At 37.4% G+C, this 27,732-nt stretch overlaps 1 protein-coding gene across 1 annotated transcript in view; it reads right to left on the bottom strand.

Annotated features, from left to right (window-relative positions):
* Positions 1–4,527: 4,527 nt before the first annotated feature.
* Positions 4,528–27,732, bottom strand: part of LOC127650544 (syndecan-2-A-like) — a 45,758-nt gene continuing 22,553 nt past the window's right edge. Inside the window, exons 2-5 of the mRNA XM_052136016.1 lie at positions 9,089–9,203; positions 7,604–7,764; positions 7,329–7,458; positions 4,528–6,623 (exon numbers count right to left, since the gene is read on the bottom strand). Coding sequence (XP_051991976.1) covers positions 6,460–6,623; positions 7,329–7,458; positions 7,604–7,764; positions 9,089–9,203 — 570 coding nt within the window. The 3' untranslated portion in view covers positions 4,528–6,459. The remainder of the gene's footprint in view (positions 6,624–7,328; positions 7,459–7,603; positions 7,765–9,088; positions 9,204–27,732) is intronic.

The raw sequence follows: 27,732 nt of genomic DNA, 5'->3' as shown, positions 1-27,732 counted from the left end.
CTGTCTGTCTGTCTGTCTGTCTGTCTATCTATCTATCTATTTATCTATCTATCTGTCTGTCTATCTGTCTATCTATCTATCTGTCTGTCTGTCTGTCTGTCTGTCTGTCTATCTATCTATCTATCTATCTGTCTGTCTATCTATCTATCTATCGATCGATCTATCATCTGTCTGTCTGTCTATCAATCTACATGTATCAGCTGGGCAAACACACTTGAACCAGCTAATCAAGCTCTTGAAAATAGAACTAAACCATGCAGGAAGGAAAATCTCTGCCATAAAGGTTAACATAACAGCTAATAATGACATAGACTAGACCCCAACTTTATGGCTCATTTACTGTAAAACAGTGCAAGGCTCATTTGTAGCAGCCCTTGTACCATATTTCATTAAAAAAAAAGTATTGAGTTTAAAAGTTAAGACTATTTCAAATTCTTTTTACACCTGCTCAATCCTTAACTTACACCATCTCTAGAGTAACTCAATAAATTAGTATTCTTTTTTCTCTAGAGCTTAGCTTTTAATTAAAACATAATTATTATAAACAGACCCATCAGAGGGTCTTAATCACAACAAACTTTAATTTCCAACGGTGCCACAATGAGCTTTGCATATTTAAATTAAACTGTGCCGTCATGTTGTAGCATAGACATGGCTCAAAACGGCAGAGAGCCCAAGTTCATAAGAACTGATTTTCCAAATCATATCAAGAGGAACTAAGGTGACATATTGGCATTCATTACCAGTCTGTGTTTATTCAAGAGAAGGAATGATTAAGTGACAAACTGAGAAGCTTGTCATTCCTATAAACTGAGTTTGTTGTCAGGGAGAGGAATATTATTCATCTTTTTCACCAAGTAATTTTACTTTGAAAGTTTAAACCCCTCACTTGAGAGTTGAGGATTATGCAGGGTTTGGTAATAATCTTCTCACATCGTCAGTGAATTGCACCTGCGTCACAGATTAGAAAAAGCCTAAATCCAATCCTCCCTCTTAGAACTGCCATTAAAATGGGGCAGGTAATTGTTGTTTTAACTTTCGATTGACATACTTGACCTCTGCCTTGGGCTGGTTTTAACACCCAAATTAAAAAGCCTTCCAGGGTTGAATGGAATTCATATGTAGTTCAAAGCATTTACTTTTTAAAGAGCGAAATGAAAATATGAGTCAAATAATTGGAACCTAAAACATGGATCAGAATCTAAGTCAATTCCAAATTGTTTGTAATTGAACAGTCCTAGGAAATACATTAACACAAGCCAGAAAACTGCACTCATCAAGTTTCAGGGTCTTTAACACGCTAATTAAAAAGCCCTCAAGACTCTTTCATAATGGAACCTGGTGTTATGAGAAGTCAAACTAATTCTGTACAAGCTGGCTACATCGTATGAAATCATACAAGTTTGTTTGTATGAATTCGTACAAATTTTAGACGTGCAAATATATGGAAGTGCAATGTTGAATTAAGTGAAAGTTCCACGTTTCAGACTCTATGTACATGCTTATTAATTTGATGCCCTAACCCAAACCCCATACCTAAACCTAACCATAGAGTAGAGTAGAGTCTGTAAGGATGCTTTGAATCCTATTGTGAATGACGGAAGACTGTTATTGCCATGTTTTAGAAGGAGATGAGGGAGCATCACCTGATTTGCTGTTGTAAAAGTTGTATGAATTTGTACATCCAATGATTTCATACAATTTAGCCAACTTGTCTTTTTAACAGAACTCAGGAACCCCTTATACTGTACTTCATTAAAGATTTGTACCAAAGTTTTTACAATAATAAGATCCATTAATTTAAAAGTCAAGAGACAGTCTGTCAATGTAAACAACTTTTTACAGGTTACTTCTATCAAGTTACCTTTAAAAGGTTCTGACATCAGTTCTCTACTGGGACAAAATTCAGAAAACATGATAATGAATGGCTTCTTGTAGAGAAATGTCAGCTGCTTGATTAAAGCGCAATGAAAATGTTTCCAAAGTGACACTCTTCACTTCCGTGCATGATCTCCTATGCCCTACTAGCGAAGAGAGAAAGCCCAAGTACACCTCCCACCCACAGGGACCAATTACTCTGGCATCAAGCCATTTTTTTCTCCACCAGTCAAAACTTTAATCCGGGAGAGTGGATCCTTCCACAAATGAACACTGTGTAGAGTTATCCCTAGCGTGATGGCTTTCAGACAGAGGCGACGGGTGCATTCAAGAGTCTAATACTGACTGTGCAAGCAGCACATCTGGCCACTTGGTGGATGAGAGACAGAGACAAAAGAACTCTACTTCCAGTATGGGGTTTGATGTATAACCTGTACCAAATGTATTGTAACCGTACCATGCTAGTGATGGTATCAAATGGTAATACTATGATGCTTTGATATATATCCTGCTACTGAAGGATTACCATATTCATGTACCATGCATGGTATGTGAATGGTATGTGCATGGTACTTCAAGGTTCTTCAAAGAATATGACAATAGTGCGTCTATATTTTACAAGACCAACAGTTTTTTTTTTTGTTTTTTTTTACATTATTATTATTATTAATGATCTAATTTGAGTGGAAATCGAAAAATAGTGTTTTGAAAAGAATGTTAAAAATCCACAAGGTCATTACCAATTATGAATGTCTTAGCGTCATTGTAAGAGATTTTTTTGCAATATCACATAAAATTGTGCAACCTGACAGATATCACTGAGAAAAGCATCATGAGAAGCCCTGAAAAATCACAGTCACTCTGTGACAGTGCTAGACTAAACAGCAAAAAAGAGTTCGGGAGTGGCTTTTTTTTAAAGCCAATTAGAAAACTAGTCCATCAAAAACCCATTCCAGTCCTCATTTTGTATTTGGGTTGGTTGGCATGTTTTTACAGGGAGCAGATTTGTAGAGTGGGTGTGGTTAATGTTAGCACAATGATGGAAGTTACATTTGAAATTACTGTAAAAAAAAAAAAAAGTCAAAGACGAAATAGTTACAACTAGAACTTTAATAAATAAACAACTATATTTATAAATAATTATTAGATATTATATGTATATATATATATATATATATATATATATATATATATATATATATATATATATATATATATATATATATATATATAATATATAAAATATTTTATGTAGATATTATCTAAAATAGTTTTTTTTTTATTTTGTTAATATGCTCTAATGAAGCCTAGCAGTATGTTTACTTAGCATGGCATTTCCTTGAAGTTTCTGCATGGTTTGACATCTACGGTTGGCCTCTTTAGTGAATCAGCCTTGTTTCTTAAAGAGTAGCCCTGGTGGCCTTTTGTGCTCCAAATGCATTCTCTCATTCTTCTGCCCTTTTGCCCCCTCCTCTATCCCTGCCCCTATTGAGAAAGCCCCTATAAATTTAATGGACACTTATCAAGGAGCCATAAATTCAAGGAGCACTCATAATCAGTACAACACAAATGGGGCGACTGAACTAGGTGAGAGGGTGAGAAAGAAGGCTGACTGGGTTGCATTCCAGTTAAAATGTTTTAATGAGACTGGCACGCAGGCAGATGCTACAGATCACAGTCTATAAAGTAAGCCATGCGCATCTGCCAAGGATAAGGCTATAGGCTTGACCTCTTGATTATATGGGAAAAAAACACCATTAAAATTTAAATAGAAAAAAAAAAAGGGGGTTGGGGGGCTAAGCAAATGGGGGCTAAAATAATGTTATTATTGCAAACAAACGTTTTCAGATAGAAAAGTATAGAGCTATTAATGCTTACCAATTACTTATGCACTGTAAACATACATATTTCAATATTATTAATTTTATAAAGAATGTTTGATATTAAAGTATTCATTTTACAAATATTAAAATTTTTATATTAAAATATCAATATCAATTAAAAATGTCATTCATGAAGTAACATTTAAATAAACTGTTTTTTATTTAAATCAAATATAATATTTAAAATCATTTTAAGTCATATTAGGGAGCTCTTTAAACTGCTCTCATTCACTTTTTACTGTACACTAGAACGGATTATAATTTACTAAGACTATATTTTAACACTGCCCTCCCAGTTAATTAAAAAGACTTGGCAATTTGGTTGTTGTGAATATAAACACAGCCATGATCTTGGACAGTAATATTCAGATTTGTTTCCATAAAGGTCAATCATTTGTATTGCACCATCCATGACATTGATCTGAATAAGAGGGCCACTGGGATTAAGCTTTGGCACAGTAATCCCAGAGGAGAACCAATAAAGATTAATAAATACAGAAGTAATCTGCGGTGCTGAGCCCATGTGAAAACACTCTCAGCATTAATCCCTATGGTTCCAATTTTACAGTCCCTGCATGAGATTCCAGACACGGGGAAAGAATTTTTAATACATGCCATGCCAATTCCAATAGTTTGCTTTCAACAACCTGCAATAATTAGACAGACAGCCAGAGAGATAGAGATGGATAAACAGACATTGATAAATAGCTGGCTAGCTAGCATGCTAGATAGACAGACAGAAAAAATAACAGTGCAAAAAGCAAAATTAGGCCACAATGTTTATTCAGTAGTGTTGTTTTAACTTATAGGTACAATACTGTCTGCTTTTTGTACAACAAAAAAAAAAAAGTTACCATTTCATTCTGCTGTGCTTACACGATAGCGATCACTGTAGCCATTCTGGCATACACATTGCCTCAAATCAAGACAGACATTTGCATGTTTCCAAATGGTAGGCACTTTGAAGGTTTAAAACATTTGTGAATATACATTTATATATAATTCTATATAGATTTTTTCCCCATACATGAATAAGTAATTGGACTCGATGTCAGATGTCTAGTCAAAACCCAAACAAAAACTAAGTGTGGCCAAAGGAAAATGCAGCAATGTGAAAATCAAATGAGTCTTTGGGTTTGCCTATGTTTTCTCAATACCTTGCTTTGTTCAGCTCCAGCTTAGATGGGTATGGGTCAGTACAGTCACTGAGGGGTGTTGGTCACAGTTGGGTACAGTTTTACAGAGGAACAATGGGGGAGAGAAAGGACAGATTTTAAAATCGAACAGGACTTCACAACCTTTATATGAATCTAAAGAGAGAGGGGCAGTGCTTCTTTAGTTATACTGATCAGTAGAGGACATTACTTTTGATTACACCATTACATGTCAACCTCATTTCAGCAATGACAACTGTTTTACAGATGCAACTGACAGATTTTATATGATCACCAACCAATTCCAAACTAATACCATTGGAAACCACATTCAAAATTAATCACTTCTCAATTTTCAAAAATGATTCCCCAGTGGTGATTTCATGTATATATATGTTGACTCATCTTGCTAGCTTGTTTAGTCCCGGTAGGACAGCTGCTCCCTGTAACAGTAAAACATCCGTTCTACTTTCTTGATGAGCTAATAAAAACAGATCAGTACAGAATCTCTAGCTTTTCATCACTGGAACATCAGAACTGCACTTTGATCAAAGGAACATCTAGGGGTGGGCAGGCCATGTCAGCGCCCCGAGTAGAGCCAGTCTGAGCTACCTCATCCTCTTATTGTAACGACAGAGTAATGGAGGGAAGGCTACGGGCTCATCAATTCGATAAATCTAGCTCTCTGCAAACATCTAAGGGCAGATTTACAGTCGGCATGACGTGGATGAAGACAACTGATGTATGGGAGTGTACAAATGGCACTGGTAAATTTTTTTAACCCACAAACACTGCTGGGCTCAAGCGCAGATGAAGCCTCAATGCTCAGCGAGCAATCACAAAAACATTTGCAAGACGTGTGGGTCTTTTAACACAATTTTTTTCGTTCTAAGACCAAGTACAGAAAAAGCGAACATAAAACAAAACACCATAAACGGTCGTTCTACCAAGTTGTTGTGAAATAAAATAACAAACCTGCAGAGAAAAAATGTACATTGACTCGTTAAGAGTTAATACAAACTACAGAAAGGCATTTATCACCATCCGAGAAAAGATAAATTAATGAATACACACTTATGATCAACATCAGACATGCTAGGACAAAAAAATAAAAGAAATAAGATGAGAAATGAAAACAGGACTGATACAGAACAATTATATTCAATTATTCCACTTTAAAAATTGTCTTTACAAATACATACTGCTACAGTTCAAAAGTAGTCAGCGACTAAAAACAGCTCTTTTGACAGAAGACGGATGTGGAAATTTTCTCACCTTTACAGATTGTGGTTGTCTTTTCAGCCATTTCATATACACAGAAAATCATGTTTAAATACAGAGAGATTTGCCATTAAATAAGCAACACTTGCTTTTTTTTTATAAAAAAAGAGGAAAGAAAATGTCTTAATTACAATACTCTATGCAAAAGCTTTCCTTTGTTATTTTTTTCCCGCAATCATGATTTTACTTCATAACTAGTTTGTCGTAGTCATTATTATTAGACCACCACTCTGGTTGGTGAAGCTCGGTTTCTATGAGCGAGTCTATGCGTAAAACTCCTTAGTGGGAGCTTTCTGATAAGCCGCTCCGGAGGGCTTCCTCTCACCGAGGTCGTAGCTGCCTTCATCCTTCTTTCTCATGCGGTACACCAACAGGAGGATGAGGAAGATGGCAAAGAGGAAGCCGATAACTCCACCCGCAATGACAGCTGAAATAGAGGATATAGGGAGGTTTAATGAGTTTTAAACGGGAGTCAGCTATTTCTCATGCTGTATGTTGACAGCTGGTGGGCTATATGAATAAAGTGTTATCTGGGATTCTATGGCTCATAGAAAGCACATCTTTTACTCATCCTACTCAGCTTGGTCTTATATACAGTAATTGGATAATTAAATAAGGACCCCCTCAATATTGCTTCAGGGTCAAGAGATTTAGAGATAGGAATTGTGTAAACCCCAAACAGGAAGACTTTATATCTTCACGTTCGGGTTCTGTCTACATTCTACAGGATATTAAACAGACAGCCAACAAGCTGAGTGTAGTTAAGATAAACATTTGACCCTTAAGAAACATCAATAAATTGATGTTATATTTGAGTGGGTTGTATGGTAACATCTTTTGCATGTGTGCTAAGATGAAGGATTAAGTGGGCATTCTGGTAAGAGAAAAAAAAAAGTGCAGTAAACTCTGAAAGCTCCCAGTGAGGGTTGCAGCTAAAGTTCGAGAAAGTGCATGCTGGGACACCATAAATTATGTGCAAGAATTCATCAGAGCTCCTCAGAAATCCTCTATTCAAAACATCTGTCATTACTTGTTTGGTGTATCTAAAGCCTAAAGTTACTCAGAAGCATCTCACAGTGCTGCCGTAACTAAGTAACTGGCCATACTAACATACTGATGACGATTAACCTACCTGCCAAAACCTCTGTCCTCTGGAAGAGATTTTCAGACTGGACATCAAGGGGATCCAACGGGGATCGAGGGAAGCTGGTGGTGCTTGTGACTAGGTTTCTGCTCGAGTCCTCTGTGGCAATAACTGGGGGCTGATTGTAGACATTGAAGTGTTACAATAAGTGAAAGATGAATTTCATAATAATGGGCTTTCTGCTGGATAACTGCACATATAAACCATTTACACTCAAAGTTCAACTTATGATGGACTTTACAGCACACTAAGCTAGCACTCACCTCAGTCCTAACTCGTTTCTTTTTGTCTTTGGGGACATCGCGGGCTGTAGATGTCTCCACTTTCGGTGTGAAGTCTTTGGTGGAGTCCTGTGTGGGCTCTGCTTTAGGCATGATGAACAATGTGTTTACTGTGAAAGCTTCCTCTATCTCATCTCCACCTCCTGAAAGACAATGAAAATCACATTTGATTGATTCATTAGATTGTGAATCTAGAATCAATTATGGTTGATTCTACTCTGCTTACAACAGCATCAATTTCCATGTTGTGCCATGTTCCACTGCAAAAAAAATAACTTTTTTAAAACCATTTTTTTTTTCATTCATCCACATTTTTGCAGTCAACTTATCTGAACATCTTTAAAAGGATAGTTTACCCAAAAATGAAAATTCCCATATCATCAAATTCCCATTTATTCACCCTCATACCACCTCAGATGTGTATGACTTTCTTCAGCAGAACACAAATGAAGATTTTTTGAAAAGTATTTCAGCTCTGTAGGTCCATACAATGCAACTGAATGGTAACCAAAACTTTGAAGCACCATAAAAGTAATCCATATCACTCCAGTGGTTAAATTCATACCATATACATTCTGAAGTGATTTGATAGGTGTGGGTGATAAAACAGAAGTCCTTTTTTACTATAAATTATCCTACCTGCACAGTATGTGGCACAAAGATTGGCAAAAACAAAAGAAGAATGTAAAAGTGAAGATTGATAGTAAAAAAGGACTTAAATATTGATCTGTTTCTCAACTACACATACCATTTTGCTTCTGAAGATGTGGATTTAATCACTGGAGTATGAATTACTTCTATGCTGCCTTTATATGCTTTTAGAGCTTCAATGTATTGGACACCATTCAGTTGCACTGTGCGGACCTACAGAACTGAGATATTTTTCTAAAAATCTTTGTTTGTGTTCTGCAGAAGAAAGAAAGTCTTTCACATTTGGATGGCATGAGGGTGAGTAAATGAGAGAATTTAAGTAGCAAAATTGCAAATGCTAATGAAAATAGTTTTCAGAGATTGTATCTTGATTCAAATGTTTTTTTTAAATGTTGTTTAAAACAAGAAAAACATTTCCAATGTTTTAAGAAAAATACATTTATTTTAACATACAATATCTGAAGTCTTATAATCTTATATCAGAGTTTTGCTTTTTTTGTAAGTTTATCTTGTTTAAGGATGTTTACTCAAAAACAAGATAAAAAATAATAATAATTAAGATTGACATTTGACATTTTTGCAGTCTGCTGGTCCAGTGGTACAGCTGGTTGACAGAATAGTCTTTCTGGTGAAGCTGGATGACCAAAGTAGTGTTACTGTTAGTGTCATACTTAACTTAACAGCCTGTTTGGGGACAAATCATCACACCAGCATTCCATGTTGGAGAATTGCATCTAAAACACAACATATGCCAGCCTTGCTGGTAATGTCTGCAGGGAAGGCACTCCTTCTGAGCACAAAATGTGGAGATGTTACCTGATCCTGATCCAGAGCTGAAGTCATCGTCATCTTCGGGGTAACCTCCTGATCCAGCCTCTTCCAGGTATAAGTCATCAGTCGTGGAGGGGGATTTGGCAGCTGAGACTGCTATCTGCAATGGCAACAGTTAAATGTGAGTCATAAAAATGGAGGTTAAGACAGAAAGAACAGTGTTTCTTCTTTCATCGTCTGTCCATATTACTCAAACACCTTGACACAAGGAGGACAAATGAAATAGATTTTCTTTCTCAGTAATGTTTCTGAAAGCAGTAAACTTCCTATTTTGCCAGTGTGAATGAGTCCCTTACTTGTCAGCTCACTGCTCAAATTTGAAAGTCAATATTTTCTGCCTTAATACGTATTATACACCGTCTAACCTTGCCATCAAAATCCTCTGCACTGACACAGGCCCGGTAGCTATAAGTAAAATGTTCTCCATAACCAAGCTTTCAGAATGAACTGCAAGCTTAGCTACTTCTATAGAGCCACTTTAAGATGAGACACTCCACACCATTTTATAACACATTAGGAAGTTCACTTTCCAACAACAAATTTACTCTTCCAGCAGGAGCCCATCAAATCAACTCCTCAACCCTGCCCCTATTCCACTAAAAACCATCTAGAAGTGTACAAGCCAAGGGTTTATTTTCAATCCAAAAATTGTTGGAATATATAGAGCTAATTGGATGGTTGACTCTGCATTGTTTGCAACCTCAACAACTAGGGCTGTCACGATTACTCGATTTAATTCGATTCCTTGACTTAAAAAAATCCTTGATTACAAAATTGCTCAAATCGAAAATAAGGCAGAGGTGATGCAGTCCACAGATGAGGGTGCGCGTGTAAAGGTAGCTGGTAGGTAGCTGTGCAGTGTGTAAAACTCACTCCCCGGCCTCAAGAAGCACACTAGTGACTGACACTAGAGGCCGTAGCCTTATGCGACTGCTGTGCAGCGTGTCCAGATGTGCGAGAGATGTTGAGCCTTTCATCGCAGCATGGGACACGCTGAACTCAGCAAAAACACCACAGGTGGGCGGGGGGGGGGTGCTTACCCTGAGGGAGAATATGCCTCCCCTCTTCATCGTGCCTCCACAGACCTGCTGGGGCCGGCTCTACTCTGTACACCTCACTTTTTAATGCTCCTCATGTTAGATGGCCAACATTCACACTCCTACTTAAGAATTAGGGTGTGCTGAGTGGAGGGCCTGAAGAGGTCCTGCACTGTTGCCCCCCACTTCTTTTTAATGCATCTCATATCATTCACTTAATCACACAATCAGTCAATAGGTAGGGAAATGGGTGGTGCTTGAGGTGGATCTTAATAAGTTCTACCCCTTGCGCCGCACCTCTTTTAATGCACTTAGACTTAATTTAGACCCTAGAAGACATAACACAGGGATAGTGAGGTGGGTAGATGAGCTGGCCCGTCAATAGAATAGCAACTGACGGCGGGACAGAGGAGAGCAGAAGTGGAGAGGGGTTCTGGCACTGTGTGCCTCTGGATCGGGTCCCCAGCCCCCCAACGCGTTCGAAGCCTCACTCCCCCTATCTCCTAGGATTAATATGCTCCTTGGCCCCGGTGAGGGCTGGAGCAGTCAGAGGAAAGATCCGTTGAGCCTGACCCAACCCAACCCATTCCCTCTTATAACTAGGACACAGTACTTTAATTACAACAATTCATATTATACCAATCCTGCTGATTCCAACATTTCAATACAAAATACTCAATCATACACAAACTTACACGCATGGTAATGTCCATTCTAGCACACACACACACACACACACACACACACACACACACACACACACACACACACACACACACAGCCTTCCTTCTCTACCCTCTTGGTAATCTATCCAAAAAAAAAAAAAAAGGGCGCTATTTTTTTTTCATTATTATTGTCCTGTCAATTACTGTTCTTATTTCTGTTATGTTGAATGTGTGACAGAAATAATAAAAATTATAAAAAAATTTTAAAAAAAGACCACAGGTCTGACTGTATGCTCAGTCAAAGCTCAACGCGAGTCACAGCCACAGCTGCGCATCTCACGCCACACAGACGCAATACAACTTTTGGCTTACCTGAGTGAGAAATGGCTATCTCCGCATGTGAAATGATTACGTTCTTGCTCAGTAACGAACTGAATGTCTTGATTCTTAAGGGCATTTTACACGGTATGTGGCAGGTGACAAGCTTTTTGCGATCTGCATGCAGCACACACGTAACAATGCCTCAACTGCTGCAGCTCAACGCGAGAGTGAAAAAATGTATCCCACGTGAATATGTATCCCGTTTCACATGCAAGTGATAAAACAAAACAAAATGGCTTTTATATCTCTATAAAATAGTACATAACATACAAATAACTACATAACTTATCTTCAATAAACAAGATTGGTGGGCAGATATTGTTTCTGAAAAGATACAATATTATATTTCCATGGCCTGTTTTTTCCATATTTGAGTTCTAGTAAAAAATGGCTAGATCATGTTGAAGTAGTTAAAGGGTAATTAAACCCTAAACCAACTTTTTTTAGTTAATGATCTGTAAGCATGGGGCTTTATTAGTACTGGTCATTGATTCAAGTAATTTTTTTGACATTTGTGTATAAAGTGTTTTAATTCTACAATATATGGTGTAAAAACGTCTGAGTGCTGCCCTCTTCAGGTTGAATGGTGGCTACTGCAGTTGCATTTTCCTATTGGCTGTTTGCGGTACTTCGTGACGTAAGCGGTGACAGCTGACGTAAGCAGGTTCCAGCTCACCATGCCAGATTCATGTACATGTCGTCTTGCGACCGTGTGAGGAATAATAATAACATAGAGTCTGACAGCAGCTGTCAATTAATCCGTCACTACGAGTCTCAGGTGCCCAGGTGCCCAGGTGCCCCCCCCCCCCCGCTCAGCACCGCACTCGGTTCGTTCCCTCTATCCCCGCCGGGGTCTGCCCACTTTTTCTGCATTTTCAAATATTTCTAGTGGGTGGAGTCAGACTCTGAGCAGGTGTTTAGTTACCCTTTAAAGAAAAAAGTAGATCCTGCATTTAAAAAGTTGGGCACACCTGGAGAAGCCAATCTCTGTCAGCTTGAATAAACATCTTTTTATATTATAGATATGCTTTGGGTGTCTGTTGGCTTTAGATATTGTTTGCACAATTGTTTTGTTGTTGTTATTCAATCGTAAAACACATCAAAACTAAGGCTAATTAATTAACTTTAGTCAAACGTGACCTCACCTAGACAACTTTATGCAATCTGAGTTATTAAATTTTTTTTCTGATCACTCGATTAATCGAACAATTGTTAGATTACTCAATTACCAAAATAATCGATAGTGACAGCCCTATCTACAACCAGTGACCAATCAATAAAATCACTATTGAAATATCTGTGATAAGTTGTAATGCAAATGGGGATATATAGGAATGGGAATCATAAGTAATTTAACAGATCTGTTTCCGATGGCTCTAAATGATTTCGATTCATAAATGTTACATTAACAATTCTTACTTTTGAGGAAAAAACATATGGAAGTGAATTTTAATTGCATTAACATTTCAGATTAATGCATCTAATAATTGGTCCTACTTTAACTATATATTAAATATAAATTCAAATCAAACAAAAATGTTTTAAGATCTTTAAGTACAGCATTACATATCAAAGTAAATTCTTGGTTCATTTTGAGTTGGTCATAACTTCTAGGTCAGTGAGATTACGTCAGTCAGTTTTCTGGTCGAATTGCTTTTGATTCACTACATAGAACATGCCCATAGATGCCCATTCATCCTGGAAGCGCATTACACTGGTTGCACTGTGTGTTTCACCCTGTGGAGTCAAAAGAACAGGCTCATAAGAGTCATTCGCTAAGGAATCGGAATAAAATCAAACTACACTCTGTGTTGCGAGACATGTTCCGGATAACATATTTAAATGGAACCGGTTCTGAATAAAAATGGTTTTCGACTCCCAATCCTATTATATGATGTCTACAGACAGGCTATTCAGATAATTAAAGTCCACTTTGAAAATATGGGATTCAATTAAACCTGAAAAAAATATATACTAAATATTAAATTGTCACAAACCTCTCGGCTGTATCATTGTGTGCATGAAGTATGCTGTGTGTATGTGTGTGTTGTCTTTCTCTCTCTTTGTTGATTGCTCTCATGTGTGCTGTGGCCAATGGAGCTGATTATTGTTGGGGCATATTGACAAGTTGACTCAGACATTTGAGCCCCACTGTATATACAGTATGTGGTAAATATCTGTAGAGGATTTTGTAGTTGTGCAAATCAGGATCCTTTGTGTTATCTTTTGGTCTTAGTGGAGAAGTTTACCAGTCTGATGGAAACCAGCATTCAGGGCCAGTCCTGCCCTACCTGAGACGATCTCTCCATACTGATGCAGCTTTAGAAAAAGTCATAATATCAGTGGCATAGATTCCAAGGGGGATGTGAGGGAGGTAAACCCCCAAATAACCCCCAAAAATCAAGTACAACCCCCCCAACCCAATATTTATACAATAATGAATGGAAATACCCCAAATATTCAAGACAAATCTATGCCCTTGCATAATATGGTCACCTATAAATAATGCTTGAGGGCTCAGGAGTTGATTACAGACAGTCTGCAGCACAGATATTGGTATCTTTGATCCAGAAGTTGTCCCTGTTTGCAGCTGATATAGCCAGAGTGTTAATGAACACAAATTGATTTTTTTTTTCTATGGGTGGGAGGACAGGAGACAGAGGAGTGTTGGAGATTCCAAAGTAAAGAGTTTTCTTTCTACTGTAAAAATATATGTATGACTCTATAAGGTATTACTAAACTGTGTATTTGTTTGTATGTCTTTGTGAGACCTAGCCTAAAAAAAAGCCTTTATAATTTCTTATAAAGCGACAGAGCTGCAGATAGGACACAATGATAAACCAGAACCATATCTGGCTCATTCAAAAGCAGCAGTGACTTCTCAAAGAAAAGCATCTAAGGCAAAGTCCTGATCAAAGAAGGAATTTGTTCAAAGCAACTTTATCTTAACCTCTATAACTCAGCATTGCTATTCTCTCTGTGGACAATTCACTTGCCTGGCCCACACAACACCACTGATTGAAATGCAAGGTACAAAGGACACAATTGTCTGGGCCACACACAGGAGCATCAGCTGGGATCAATATCCTCAGTCACTTCTTTGTCAATGTAATTCTAGTTAAAGTTCTCTGATGAGGTGTCTAATGTGTCTTTATGCATTGCTATGGACAATCAAAAGCCCACAGAGTCCTTCAGAGGTTTTAAGACCTTTTCAAGGAATGCATTTTACTTGAGTGCTTTTGAACAATTATCAATTTTCTAAATGTCTAGCTTTGAAAAACTCAAATGCCACCAGATTAATGGGATTCTTTACAGTCTCAAAGTGCTTTTGTGTTTGAATCATGTATTTATATTCTTCAATCAGCATGGAAAATGAAAAAGCAATCATCACTAATTGCTTAAAAATCACTAATTGACTTTGTGGTCTATTCATGAATGATACCTCAAATAAATGGTTTGTTGAGGAAAGATGAGCTATTACTTTCTCAGCCTGGTCCCCCTAAACCGAATGAAATGAGGCTGTAATCAGAGGAGGTTTATAAGGTGAAATTTAGATGGAGGTGTTTATAAGTAAATGAACCTCCCTAACCTGAAACTTTACCCTAAACCCAACCAATAGTGTCCGAAAAGATAAATGAGAGTTTAACAAAACCTTACCCTTAACCAACACCTAACCCAAACCAATAGTGTTTTAAAATGCAAATTCAAAACAAAACAAAAAAGAAAACACACATTAACTGATGCATTCATGTCATTTTGTGTCTCTTCCATGCCACTTTCACATGTCATATAGCTGGTTTTGAACAGTAGCCGTCAAGCTCAAAGTCCAAACCTCTTTTAAGTGAGCTACCAAACAAGCTGAAGACATTGGAATAAGTGTGTATTTGTAGGTGGGTCTGTAATACAAGTGTTAAAAGATGCAGTTTTTCAAATCATGCGTTAAAGTAAAAGTGCTTGGATATCATAAGATAGCGGGGGGTGAGACCAGAATGTAAAATACGTTTTTATAAAATCAAAATCAGCAATTGTACTTGTGATTTGTGTGACAATGATTAAACCACACAGTTGTTGTAGTGCCTCTAGTGTTCATTTCAACAGGAAACTGCAGAAAGATTTAGAAAGCGGTACATACAAGTCAGTTCGCAGAAATGTATATAGTGTAACGCTCAGTCTATAAGACCAGGTTGACTTATTTTCATCTCGCAGATGATAAAAAGAACTTACATTTAAGGAGCAACCAGAATATCATAGAGATTTGGGGTAGGCTCTTTTGACCTGGACCATCAAGTAACCATCACCATCAAGAAATCCCCTAGCAACCAGCCACAACACCCTAACATCACGGAAGTTGCTTTTGCACCACTCTAAATAAAAATTTAAAAATTTAAAAAACCTTTCTTTAAACTCAGACATTCACTACTCAGATAATCAATGTATCATGCCTTAAATATTTGCTATATAAGATGGTTAATTGATAACCTTTGAACTATACTTTTATTTTTTTTAGATTAGACATATGCCAGAGCACAGTCTGATACAAAGACCCAATAACGCCCATTCACCTCCCCTGACACATGCTCTGAACCCTAACATCATCGCAAACTCACCCAAACACAAGCCCACAGAGTGGAGTTTCTTTTGGACATTTCTTTATGTTTAGTTTCAGTATTTTCCAGATATGTTTTAATTTTTGATTGTTTTAGTTTTAATAGGTTTAAATTGAGTTTTAATTTAGTTTTCATCATGATAACACTGGTTTCAATCAGATGACCAGATGGTGTCACCTTCTGTCACTAAAAGACATATAAAAGTTATCTAAAATAATTTTAGTTTTTGATATACAGTAGATTATAAAATTTGAAACCTTTTAAACCCACCTTCATTAAACATGAAAATGCCACTAGGTAGCAATAACAATTGACAGCCATGAGAAATTTAAGATCAAGTTAAACAGTTAGAAAACTAAAAAAGTCACACAGTGAAAATGTATGGAATAACAAATAGAAAATAACACGGAAATAATAATAAAAACAAATTAGAACTTCAAAACTATAATAACCCTGCCAACAACACAATTTCCATTTCCCAGAGAAAACTCAACGAAGAGTTGCCGTGGATGACTTTTTCCAGTCGTGGTAATGGCGTCATATCCCATGTGTTACTGAATGCAAATCAGTTCACGTCTTGATCAGTGAGGACAGTGACTGAGGGAGTGATAGAGCAATGAAGGCCCTAACGAGCACTGTAGAGTGGCCTAGTCAGAGGGGGAGTTGGCAGTAATGAGGGGGCCAGCAGTTTGTGGCCCCCATTATGAAATAGTCACAGAATTTACTTTTGTGTGTCTTTAATGAACAGGCAACCAGCAGGAGGCTGCTCCGTTTCCATAGTGAGCCTGGGTGTGAAAGAGAGAGACGGAGAAGCCAGGGAGGGATGAGTGAGAGAGGACAGTGACGGCGAGTGAAGAAAGAGGGAGGGAGGGAAGCGAAAGAATACCGCTGCTATAGACAATCTGCTGCTTTCAGGTTACGTTGCTAAAAGCCTGTGAAATTGCACATCCATGCCTAGCAACCTTTGAAAGGCAAAAAAGACTTCCTCTGTCCGATTTATGCTTTAAGCCATGTTATTGTTAAAGCAGGCAGGGGAAAATGGAGGGAAGGACAAAGATAGCTGACTGGTACACTTTTTGCAGCCTGACCCTCCCACACTTTGCTATTCTTAAAAACTGATGCATATCTTTTAAAAGCAGTCTGAGTGGTTGTGTGTGTGTGTGTGTGTGTGTGTGTGTGTGTGTGTGTGTGTGTGTGTGTGTGTGTGTGTGTGTGTGTGTGTGCGTGTGGTCATATACTATGGTGTCTTACTGCCTATTCAGGCGGATATACCTTTCTAGAATACAGGCTTCCATAGACACCTTATGTCTGGGTAATAAAACTCAATATTTTGGAGTGAGAACTCTATTTTCTGTTACTTTTACCCCAAAAACATGCTGAAGCCTTTAAGTTTATCTATACAAACAGAGTGGAACAGCTCTTTTCCACAATCAAAAACAAACATTGCAGTGGTGCAATCAATACTGACATTTTATCCAAACCTCAGGCCCAGGAGCTCCATCAATCAGCAGTGTGTTTATGAGGGTAAAGGAGAGGGTCTGTAATGGAGAGTGGGGAAGAGCATTTAGGTCATTTTAACTGCTTGATTACGTGACTGATAATAAGCTGAAAACTTGTGCACTTAAAGTGGGACTTAAAGTGGGACAGGCTTTTCACTTCAATACGTAAAAAGAAATGCGCATAATATTTTTGCACATAGAATAACCTGGTAAGAACGCTGGTAAAGGTGTTCAAATGCAAAGCGAAATCAGGGGAAGTGGCAAATAGAAAGAAACTTTAAAGCATTTACATTACCTTACACGTCGTTAGCTTATTAAGCATAATCGTGCAAGATCGTGCATGTAAACGCACCCTTTGATTTAGAAACATGTTTTGAGTTGAGTTTTGAGTACACTAAAGGGTAAGACCAAACTTTTTAATTTAGCACAAAAAACTTACAATGCATTTCTGTGTCTAAGTGAAAAAAAATTATGTTGCAGACATTGTTAAAGTTGCCTCAATAAAAGATTGATGTAAAATGGAAGTTACACATGGCTTAACTGGGCAGTCAAAAGTACTTTTAAAGCAGAAATTGTCTTAGGAAACTACATTGAGGCAGAATTTAAAGTAGACCGGTGTAGAAGGGGTATGATCACTCTGTTCTTCTAAGCCTGAGGTTTTATTGCCCATCAAAGGTTCATAATCAGGAACTAATTAACAGTCTTTCAGGAAAATGAGGCGAGGGGAGCAGTTTGGAGCTTCATCAGGAAGTAGACACCAATCAATGTCAAGCTAAAACCCAAGCGGGTCTGGAAAACATCCAGGAGGAAAGTTTGTGAGGTGACATCATTCATGGACTGTGAGGAGACTAATCTACAAACCAGAATCTCCTCATCCCTCCTGTGAGACACATGAGGCCCTTCCTCTTTCTCTGTGGGGAGGGTCGAGAAATGCTTTGAAGCCGACTTTGACTGATCAAGCGACTGATGGCGAGCTACATAAATGTCTAAAACTTTGAGGGAAGTGCTTATTGAGGTCTAATCCTTGGTCTAGCAGAACACAATGAGGAATCAACCACATGGACCTCCAAAGTAAGTCTCTGCAGTTCTGTGCTCCAGAGGTGACTATATTAATCACAAAGAAAGCCAACAAAGACCCTTTCCACTGATTCATTTAAGACTCTCTGTCATTTACCCACAAGAAAGTCTCTATTGTGAAATTTACAGTCCTTCGAACAATATTTCAAGGCCTGTATTCATTCCAAAAAATAAAACATTTATCAAATTTTGAATAGAATATAGAGACAGCTACAGCTGAGAGAGCTGAAAACAGACAATTCATCACCAACAAATCTGGGATTCAGAGAGGTAAATGTAAACAAGGGAGCTGAGGATCTCAGCAGGCTGAATGTCTTTGGGCGAAACTGGCAGCCTTTTGTCCACAACTCTGTTCTGCCTTGCACTTTCATTGCCAAAAGTGCGAGTGAAAGCATGTTGGGCAGAGAAGCAAGTGCACTGGCCCAGCACAGATTAATACCCTCTCAGATTCCAAAACAAACGGCTGTCTGACATACACGGGCCGGCGCCACATTCCTGGGCTTGTGCCCCATATAAGGATACGAAGGGTCTCCTTCCCAAAGCTACAGGGCCAAAAACGTTTCCAACGATAGAGCAAGCACTCTGCCTGTCGTTTATGCAAAATGTGAGGGTCTATTCAGACTTCACTATAAACAACAACATATTTTAAGCATCTCTGCATTTTCTTTTGGCTTTAGGGATGCATTTGAAGTCTAGCAAACAGGTAAATCTGTTTCTTCATCAAAGAGAGCTATGAAAATAGCAAATATTTTAGGCAGTGCTGAAGCTTTCACGTGTACAGAGCATATATGTGGCTCCTTGGCAACCTTCTACGCTGTAACCTGGCATTATACCTCATAAAGGACTGGATGACCAGCAACAGCCAGGGCAGATAGCTGCCTGACCCTGAAACTGACCAGGGCCATAAATACCTAATCCTGTGGCTCGTGAATATGTAAAGGCAATCTGACAATATTTGACAGACTGTCTTTGACAAAGATTAGGCAAAGCATTTGGTGAGTGCCACAGTTTCCCATTAAAAGAATTATAGCACACTTAAGATGCTCTTCAGTAGATAATCATCAACATTTTAATTTAAATGAAGCTAGCACTGTGTAACACGGTTAAGGATGAGCAAGGAGGAGGCGAGAACCGGCTTGTCAATATAAATATTAATTTAATGGAAACTTAAACCAAAAGCACAAACATAAACACACACACACACACGATGGACATGCCCATAATTCTCTCTCTCTCGAACCATCGTCACTGGCCACCTTTATCCCTCACGTGCCTCATCAGGCCGATTGGGGACCAGGCGCGGTATTCCGATATTCCGACCCGGCCCCGCCCCCCCTCCGCTCCACACACTGCAGACATCCTCTAAAGCTTTTATGAATATTTATCATTAAATAATCCCAAAGGTTAGAAATCAAAATGTTTAACAAGCCCACTTCAGTCATTGTCATGGGACCCTCTTAATAATTAACTCATAAATGCCATTATAAATGTTTTTAATCTAACCTTCAAGATTACAAACTCCTTGTGACTCTGCTGTGGATGGTACCTGCTCTGTGATACCTCTACCTAGTCAAACAGCTTTTGATACTCGCAAGAAACCCAAGATTTGTTTTGAGAGTCGTGAAATGTTATACGCTGTAAAATGGGCTTCACCCTTCCAGTGAAGTTCAAAAGACAGTTAAAGATTTGTAGCAGAGCGGCAGGTCTGACGCCTCTGGTTAAAGGAATAGGACAAGTGTGTACAACACCTCACAGGGATTCAATTTCACATTTGATTTCATGAAACACTTCTCATACATCTCATCATCATGAGGGATGAATACAAATCATGTATCAGAGACTGATGAAAATAAGAACAGTTATTCAATAATCATATGCCTCTGGGAAAAAACTTGAATATTTAGAAATGCTGCCATAATTTATACTTTATTATGAGTGGTACACACTTTGCATTATGGATGGACATCAGCAGGGACATGGCGATACAATATTATAGTTCTGGGTCATGATTAGATATTATTGCAAATATTTATGTTCAAAGTATTGTGATACCACAGTATGTGTCGCCTTTCACATACTTGCTCTGAGCAGAGATCTCTTCCCCAAAAAAATATTAATCTGAAAAATATAATAAAAAAATTAGGGCTGTCAATCGATAACATTTTTTTTTACTAATTAATCCAAAAAATATATATAAATCACTATGAAATTATGGCACAAGATACATTACAACAAACAATAAAATTCATCATAAATATATTTACTTTATACTTTGTCTCATATAACATGCAAAAAGTTAGTTAGTCATAATTTATTTTTATTATTTAAATATGTACATGTTCAGTTTTGTTTTTGTTTTTTTTGTGGATATTGTTCATTAGACATATTTTTTACAGAAATTAAAACTTTTACATGCATACATTGCATGCCATAAAATCAGTGGACATTTTCCAATTACAATTTGGGCAAAATGTTTCCAGTGGACTATTTTTTTTTTAAATAGGATCAAATGGGAAAATTAAATTCACATTCTTTATCGAGTACATTGTCAATGTATTATTAGACACCATACATACAAATATAAAACATATTGAATGCTGAAGTTTAATTTGCTGAAGTTTAAAATCTCAAAACTATTATTTTCTCTGGTTGCCGTTCAGTCAAGTATACTTGGCTGCAGCTTGCTGAATGGACGGGTCCTTCTCAGTCTGTATTGCGTGCACGCTGGGTCTCACTCGGTCGGTTTAGTTTCTGAAACTGCTTCAGATGAAAGTATGTGAGAGTTTTCGGGTGATGTGAAGCAAACCCCGACCTAATCGTAGCCTTTAAGGCTGAGTAGCTTGTCAGAAACAACTCAGGACATCTTTCTTCTGTCACGTGAAGTTTCAGGAAGTAAAAAAAACGGATACTGCTTTAACTGTGTTAATGTTTTTTAACACATTGAACAAAAAAAATTAAAGTGTTAAATTTCAAAGCCCTAAAAAAAGGCTTTTAAACTAGCTTAACCAGCTTTGTCAGAAAGACCAGCTATTTTTTGCTGGTGAAAAGCATGGCTATTGTGGTCCACCAGCAAGACCAGCACCAACCAGCATGACCAGTCTAGACCAGCATGGGCTGAAAACCCTAATAAGTTGACTTTACTCAATTTATTTACTCAATCGAATTTACGTCATAAAATGTATTCTATGTGGTAACATTGTATCTGTTTTGGTTGTGTATTTTGGGGTGGGAATGTTTAGTTTTGCATGTCTGTTTTTCCCATGACTTTTCTACTCTCTCGTTCTCCCTCTTACTCTAATCACTACCAGGTGAGAGCACTAATGAGGAGTTCTCCTGATTGGTCTGGCTGTGAGCTGATGGGAGGATAAAAGCTGCTGGAATGCTTCATTTATCCTCTCCCAGCTCAGATGTGTTGTTATACGCTCTTGTGAATTTGTGGAATACTGCTTGTGATTACGTTTGTGCCTATTGAGTGAATTGTTGTTAAAAAGGTATTGTTCTAAATGCCTTAGACTGATTACTTTGGGAGTGTTTGTAGGGAGGTGGGTACCATTTTGTTTCAATATTGGTATTTAGCTTATAAGTTGATTAACTTTTTTTTTTTTTGCTCTTTGCCCCCTCCTGAAGCTTTTAGTGCCTCCTTTCTTATCAAATGAATGACTCCTTTTGCTTTTCAAAAAGACTGGGAATGTAACTATAACCATTTACGGCAATGTGAGAAATTGCTCGCATATGCAAACAAATCCCGTTATGCAGCCAAAATGTATATATTTGGCGACTGGCTGGTTTTTCATTTTAAAGACTGTTTACACCTTTTATGCACACTACAACAACTTTCAGAAATATATTAGTGCATGCTGATTTTTATAAATGGAATTTTCAAACAAAACTGATTAGAGTGGACAAGAATGGAAAGCACAAAAAAGAAAAACAAAATGCAATGTCCAAAGATGCCTTACTCAACTGTATGGCTTATTGATCTGTTGAATACTCAAGTACAGAAAATAAACAAAATCTCTGGATGTATGTGCTACCTTCTAGTTGATCTTACAGAAAGAACATTGCAAGTTTATCTAAAAGAAAATATCATCATCGATTCAGGCACAAGAAATACGCCTTGAGCAAGGTATACAACCTCATTAGGAGCCTTAAAGACATTATCTGAGAGCTAAAGCGCACACAAAACAATCAAGGCACTCAGGACACTGTGTTGTCCTCAAGGCAGAGGAAAAAAAGAGATACCCTGATATAATTTTCTCTCCTTTAGCGTTTTCAGAAATCTTAATACTCACTTTTACTCCCATGCTTCAACGAATAGTTCACCCAAATGTTAAATTTCTCTCATGATTTATTCACCCTCATGCCATCACAGATGTGAATGACTTCCTGAACGCAAAGTGTATCACAATTCTGAATTACTTCCGGTTGCTCTTCAATGCATGTTCATGTGAGGACAGCGTAAAAGCAACCACTTGTGTGATGTAGGCACGTTGGCATGTTCAAATGAAAGCAAAACCAATGAAGCTTGCGAACAGCATTCTGTTGTAAATAAACCAAGCTGCACTTCCAGTTGTAGCGTGTCAGTTCAACACGCATTGGACAGGGACCGGAAGTAAACAGTTATAGTAAAAATTACTTAAATATTGATCTGTTTCTCTCCCAAAGCAATCGTATTGCTTTAGAAGACATTCATTTAACCATTTAAACTCTGGATTAGTTGTAATACTGTGCTTTTTGGGAGCTTTAAAGTGCTGATCACCATCCACTTGCATTATATGGACAAGAGCTGAAATATTCTTCTAAAAATCTTTGTGTTCTGAAGAAGAAAGAAAGTCATACATGTCTGGGATGGCATGAATTAGAATTTTTGGTTGAACTTTCCCTTTAATGAATTAACCTTTTCATTTTAAATGAACTATACATACTATACCCAGGCAGTGTATTTTACTGAAGTATGGCTAAAACTAAAATAGGCTAAATATTAACCTTTTAGCGAAACTTTGATGTTTTAAGATGTGAATAAAAAAAAATATGTATATATATCACAGTTGACTAATATTTGAGATAAAGACCCCACAGAAGACATACAGAACTCGTAATAGATGTGTTAAATAGACAACTGGTGCAGCAATTAGCAAGAGCAAAAATTATCTATTTTGGAGGATTTTAGATTTCAAGAGAGTGATCTTAACAACTTTCAATCAGATTTCCTTTAAGGGATAGTTTGCCCCACAATGAACGGTTTGTCATTTCTTTAATCTCACATTATCCTAACATTTACCATAACATTCTCCCCAACATCTCCTTTTGTGTTCCACAGAAGGAAGAAAGTCCTTCGGGTTTGCAACAACACAAGGGCGAGTAAATGACAGAATTTGTTTTTGTGTGTGATCTAACCTTTTAAGCTATGTAATATGTTTGCTTTTTTTTAACTGCATCTAATGTACCGGTAAATTCTTTTTTGATCTGAATGGGTAAAATGTTTACTAAGTGCACAGGTTTAAATCTAATGTAAATTCTGCAGTGCTCCAATGTGAGTTTATAGAACAAACATTTATCTTAAAGACAGCAAATGGCATCTTTATATCAACAACCCTGAACTGCTCTTTAAAGTCTTGTAACATCTAAGGTTTACATTGACAAGACAGGTTAAATTGGTCAAGACAGGAAATAAAAAATCAGTACCTTGTGCTGGCAGGTACTCTCACAGGAGCCCAGAGCAAGGATCAAGGTGGCTGTTGTAGGAAACAGATGCTTCAGCTATGTAGTGTTTCCATTTTGAAAGCCCCTTAGAGACAACAACAGCTAAACCGCATCAGTCCGAAAGAAAAGAGCTGGACTAGATGGCCTGTTGGCGTGTAGTTGCAACCTGGTCTCATAGTGAAAATGTCACTCTTTATAAATTTTTACAAAGCTTGTTATACGTGTCAACAGGTACAATTCCCTGCAGTTTCCAATAGAAATTAACACTAGAGGCGCTACAACAACTGTGTTTTATTTACTTTCACATAAATGATGACTTAAATGGCTGATTATGACTTTATAAATACTTATTTTTCTCTCTATTACTCAGACCCTTCTATTTTATGATCTCAACACACTGTCTGTTTATGAGTCATTGAAGAGGCACAAAATGAGTTGGCTGCTTCAGAAAATTTGCTTCTGCATTTCACTTCTGCATTTTAAAACACTAATGATTAGATTTAGGCATTGATAAGGTAAGGATTTTTTTTAATCTTCTCATATATATTTTAAAACACTAATGGTTAAGTTTAGGCATTGATTTGGTAAGGATGTCGTTTTAAAATGTCTCATTTATATTTTAAAACACTAATGGTTAGGTTCAGGCAAAATTTTAGGAAGGTAAGTTTAAAAAAAAATTGTATCTAATTTGCATCGTATTCGCATCTGAATACGACACCATTTTACTTGCTTTCGGTGCCCCCAGCTGGACATTTAATTGGAAACCTGCAGCCAAACGTGATATACAGCATGAACATTTTGAATTGCAAACATTTTGTCATGTTCACATAAATTTCATGATACCAGACTGTGTAGTTTTGCTCTGAGCACCTTGCTGCTCTGCTCTGATCCACTCTGTCAGTGTTTACAAGACATTCATGAGATGCAGAACAAGACAGGCAGGAAGTCCCAGGCAAGATATTGGCAATAGGTCCATTAAAGGGTTAGTTCACCCAAAAATGAAAATTATCCCACAATTTACTCACCTTCAAGCCATCCTATGTGTATATGTTCGTCACATCTCACCAGAGTTTACGCTACGCCTACGTCATAACTTGATTCTCTTGAGAACCCGCGGATGGCCGTTACCGGAAGCCAGTGATTATAGTTTATAAAGTTATAAATATGGATTACTTTTTTGATGGATGGGTGTGCTTTTTTGAGGTTCAAAATCTAAGGTACCATTCACTCCCACTATAAAGCTTGGAATATGTTTTAATATAACTCTGATTGTGTTTGGCTGAAAGAAGAAAGTCATATACACCTATGATGGCTTGAGGGTGAGTAAATTGTGGGATAATTTACATTTTCGGTGAGCTAACCCTTTAAGGACAAGGTTTACTGATATTGAAACTCAAATGAAAATGTTATTTTTTATTTTAAATAACTCTGTAGATGAGACAGTTAATGTCAAGTATGGCCTTTTAACGATATTCAGTACATATCTGTTGCCAATCAAAATGCTTCATGTAAAATATAGAAACAACCAAGATTTATTAAAAAATAATCAAGGCATGTTTTCCATACTGCGATTGTTTTAACTAAACACATGGAAGAATGATGTTAAATCATTTTCATTTATATGCAATAATTAATTGCATACATTTATTCGAAAACATTTTAAAATGTAAAAAAATATCATGCAGAGCTTTCAGTGAAAATTTCTGAGCGATAGCATATGAATCATTGAATTTTTACTTGATTATTTGAAATGGACAATTTCAACTGACAGGACTTTATTAAAAATAATTTACCAATTTGTAGTCTTTTTTAAGAAATTAAGAGTCTCAGTAAATTAGCTACTCAGTAAATCCAAGAAAAAAATGAGTGAGTGTACTTCTCGGGTAGAAAAGTATAATTTTTAGTTTTTCTGAAGTTAGATTATTTTTAGGCCACCAGGCTGCTGAATGTCCTTTTTTATGAGCTACTTAGGCGTTTTACTTTAGAGAAATGTATTGAACTTCATACTCCAACAATTTTACTTGTTAGTTTGAATCAGAGATGCTATTAAAACATATCTGTCTTAACGCTCTCAAAGCGAGTCTAATGACAAGGCCGTTACGAATTGTAATGGCAAAAAAAAAAGAACATTAAAATCATTGTGATATTTAAAATTTTGCTTTATTTTATAATCACCAAAAAATCATTGCGATTCACAAATATATCATCCATACTCAATAAATCACCCAGCCTTAATGTCACCTCGGTATATAGTAAGCAATTTCAAATCTGCAATTGAATTTACAATAAGCTGGTATTGAGAGTCCAAAAATGAACCACATTCTAAATACTGCACAATTTGATACCTGAAGAAGCAAAAGGGAAGCCCATGTGGCCACATGAATATTTAACAAAGGATATAAACACACATGTTCCCGAGCAGACCTTTGCACAGACTGTTCAGTGTTGGCACAGCATCATGAGAGGGATGAATGCAGCATTTCAGGCCAGAACGTGTCTGGCAAATCCCCCAGCTCTCTAGAAACACAGGTGGTGTGTTGGGAGGAACCCAGGGGGATAGCATCTTGACAGCCTATGTGATTAGCACGGTCAGTGTGTGGACAAGCAGAGTCAAGCAGTCAGCTTTGTGTGCAAATTGAAGAGACCCGTTTCACAAGGTGCAAGACCACTGGATAGATACAGATATCGCAAAATGTCTGTTGCTTATGAAAAGATCCAAAATACAATATATAATAAAGGCTCACACTCATGTCCAAACCACTATGACCTTCTTTCTTTCGTGGAACACAAAAGGAGTTAAAGATTTCAAGCTTCAAAAAGGATCCAGAAGCACCATAAAAGTATCATAAAAGTGGTCCACACTAGGTATGTGCACGGATAGTTGACATCCGATTAACCGTTCGAAGTGCCACTATTAGAATATCAAAATCACTATTTGGTTATTCTACACATGCAATAGACCCAGACTCAATGAGTTCCGTCAAACTGCTGTGTTATCCGACCAGGTTTGGGTCAGTTTTTCATGTATAGGGCAAGTTAGGAGCTGTTCAATCATGTTTTTGTGTGCATCTGCACTGTTTTTCTAAATGCTGCTAACACACGCACTGGATGGACGTCCTTGACTGTTGCACTTAATCTCGTTGTTTTTCCTTTCAGCGTCTTGCACATTTTTACTCACTAAGTAAAGTTAAAAATAACTATTTCTAAATGCATCTTCAAACACCTGCATTGTTTCATTCGTTGCGCCGCATTGTGATAAATGTTCTTTATTCCTGCATCCCGAAAAAATTATAAACTGTTTGTAAAACCTCATGATTAACTGAATGTTAAAAACAGTAACCATGCACATCCCTAGTCCACACAACTTTTGCATTATATTCCATGTCTTCTGACGTATTTACAACTGCTTTGTGTGAGAGACAGACTGAAATTTAAGTCGAACATGGAAGGTAGAAAGCCATGGGGGCTTGGAATGACACGAGGGTGAGTAAACAATGACCGAATTGTTCAATGTTTAACTGAACTATATACAATTTCAGAACAACAATCTCACTTTGTCAAAAAGGTGCAACGGTACAATACGATCTACTGGCATGGTTTTTGCAATACACAAAGCTCCATTTAAAACGTTCTTATGATTCACTGGGACTGAGGGTCAAA

This window comes from Xyrauchen texanus, chromosome 10, assembly GCF_025860055.1.
Source record: "Xyrauchen texanus isolate HMW12.3.18 chromosome 10, RBS_HiC_50CHRs, whole genome shotgun sequence".
In the NCBI taxonomy this organism is placed as follows: domain Eukaryota; kingdom Metazoa; phylum Chordata; class Actinopteri; order Cypriniformes; family Catostomidae; genus Xyrauchen; species Xyrauchen texanus.
Note: the sequence above shows the minus strand (reverse complement) of the source record. Positions and strands in the feature narration are given on the sequence as shown.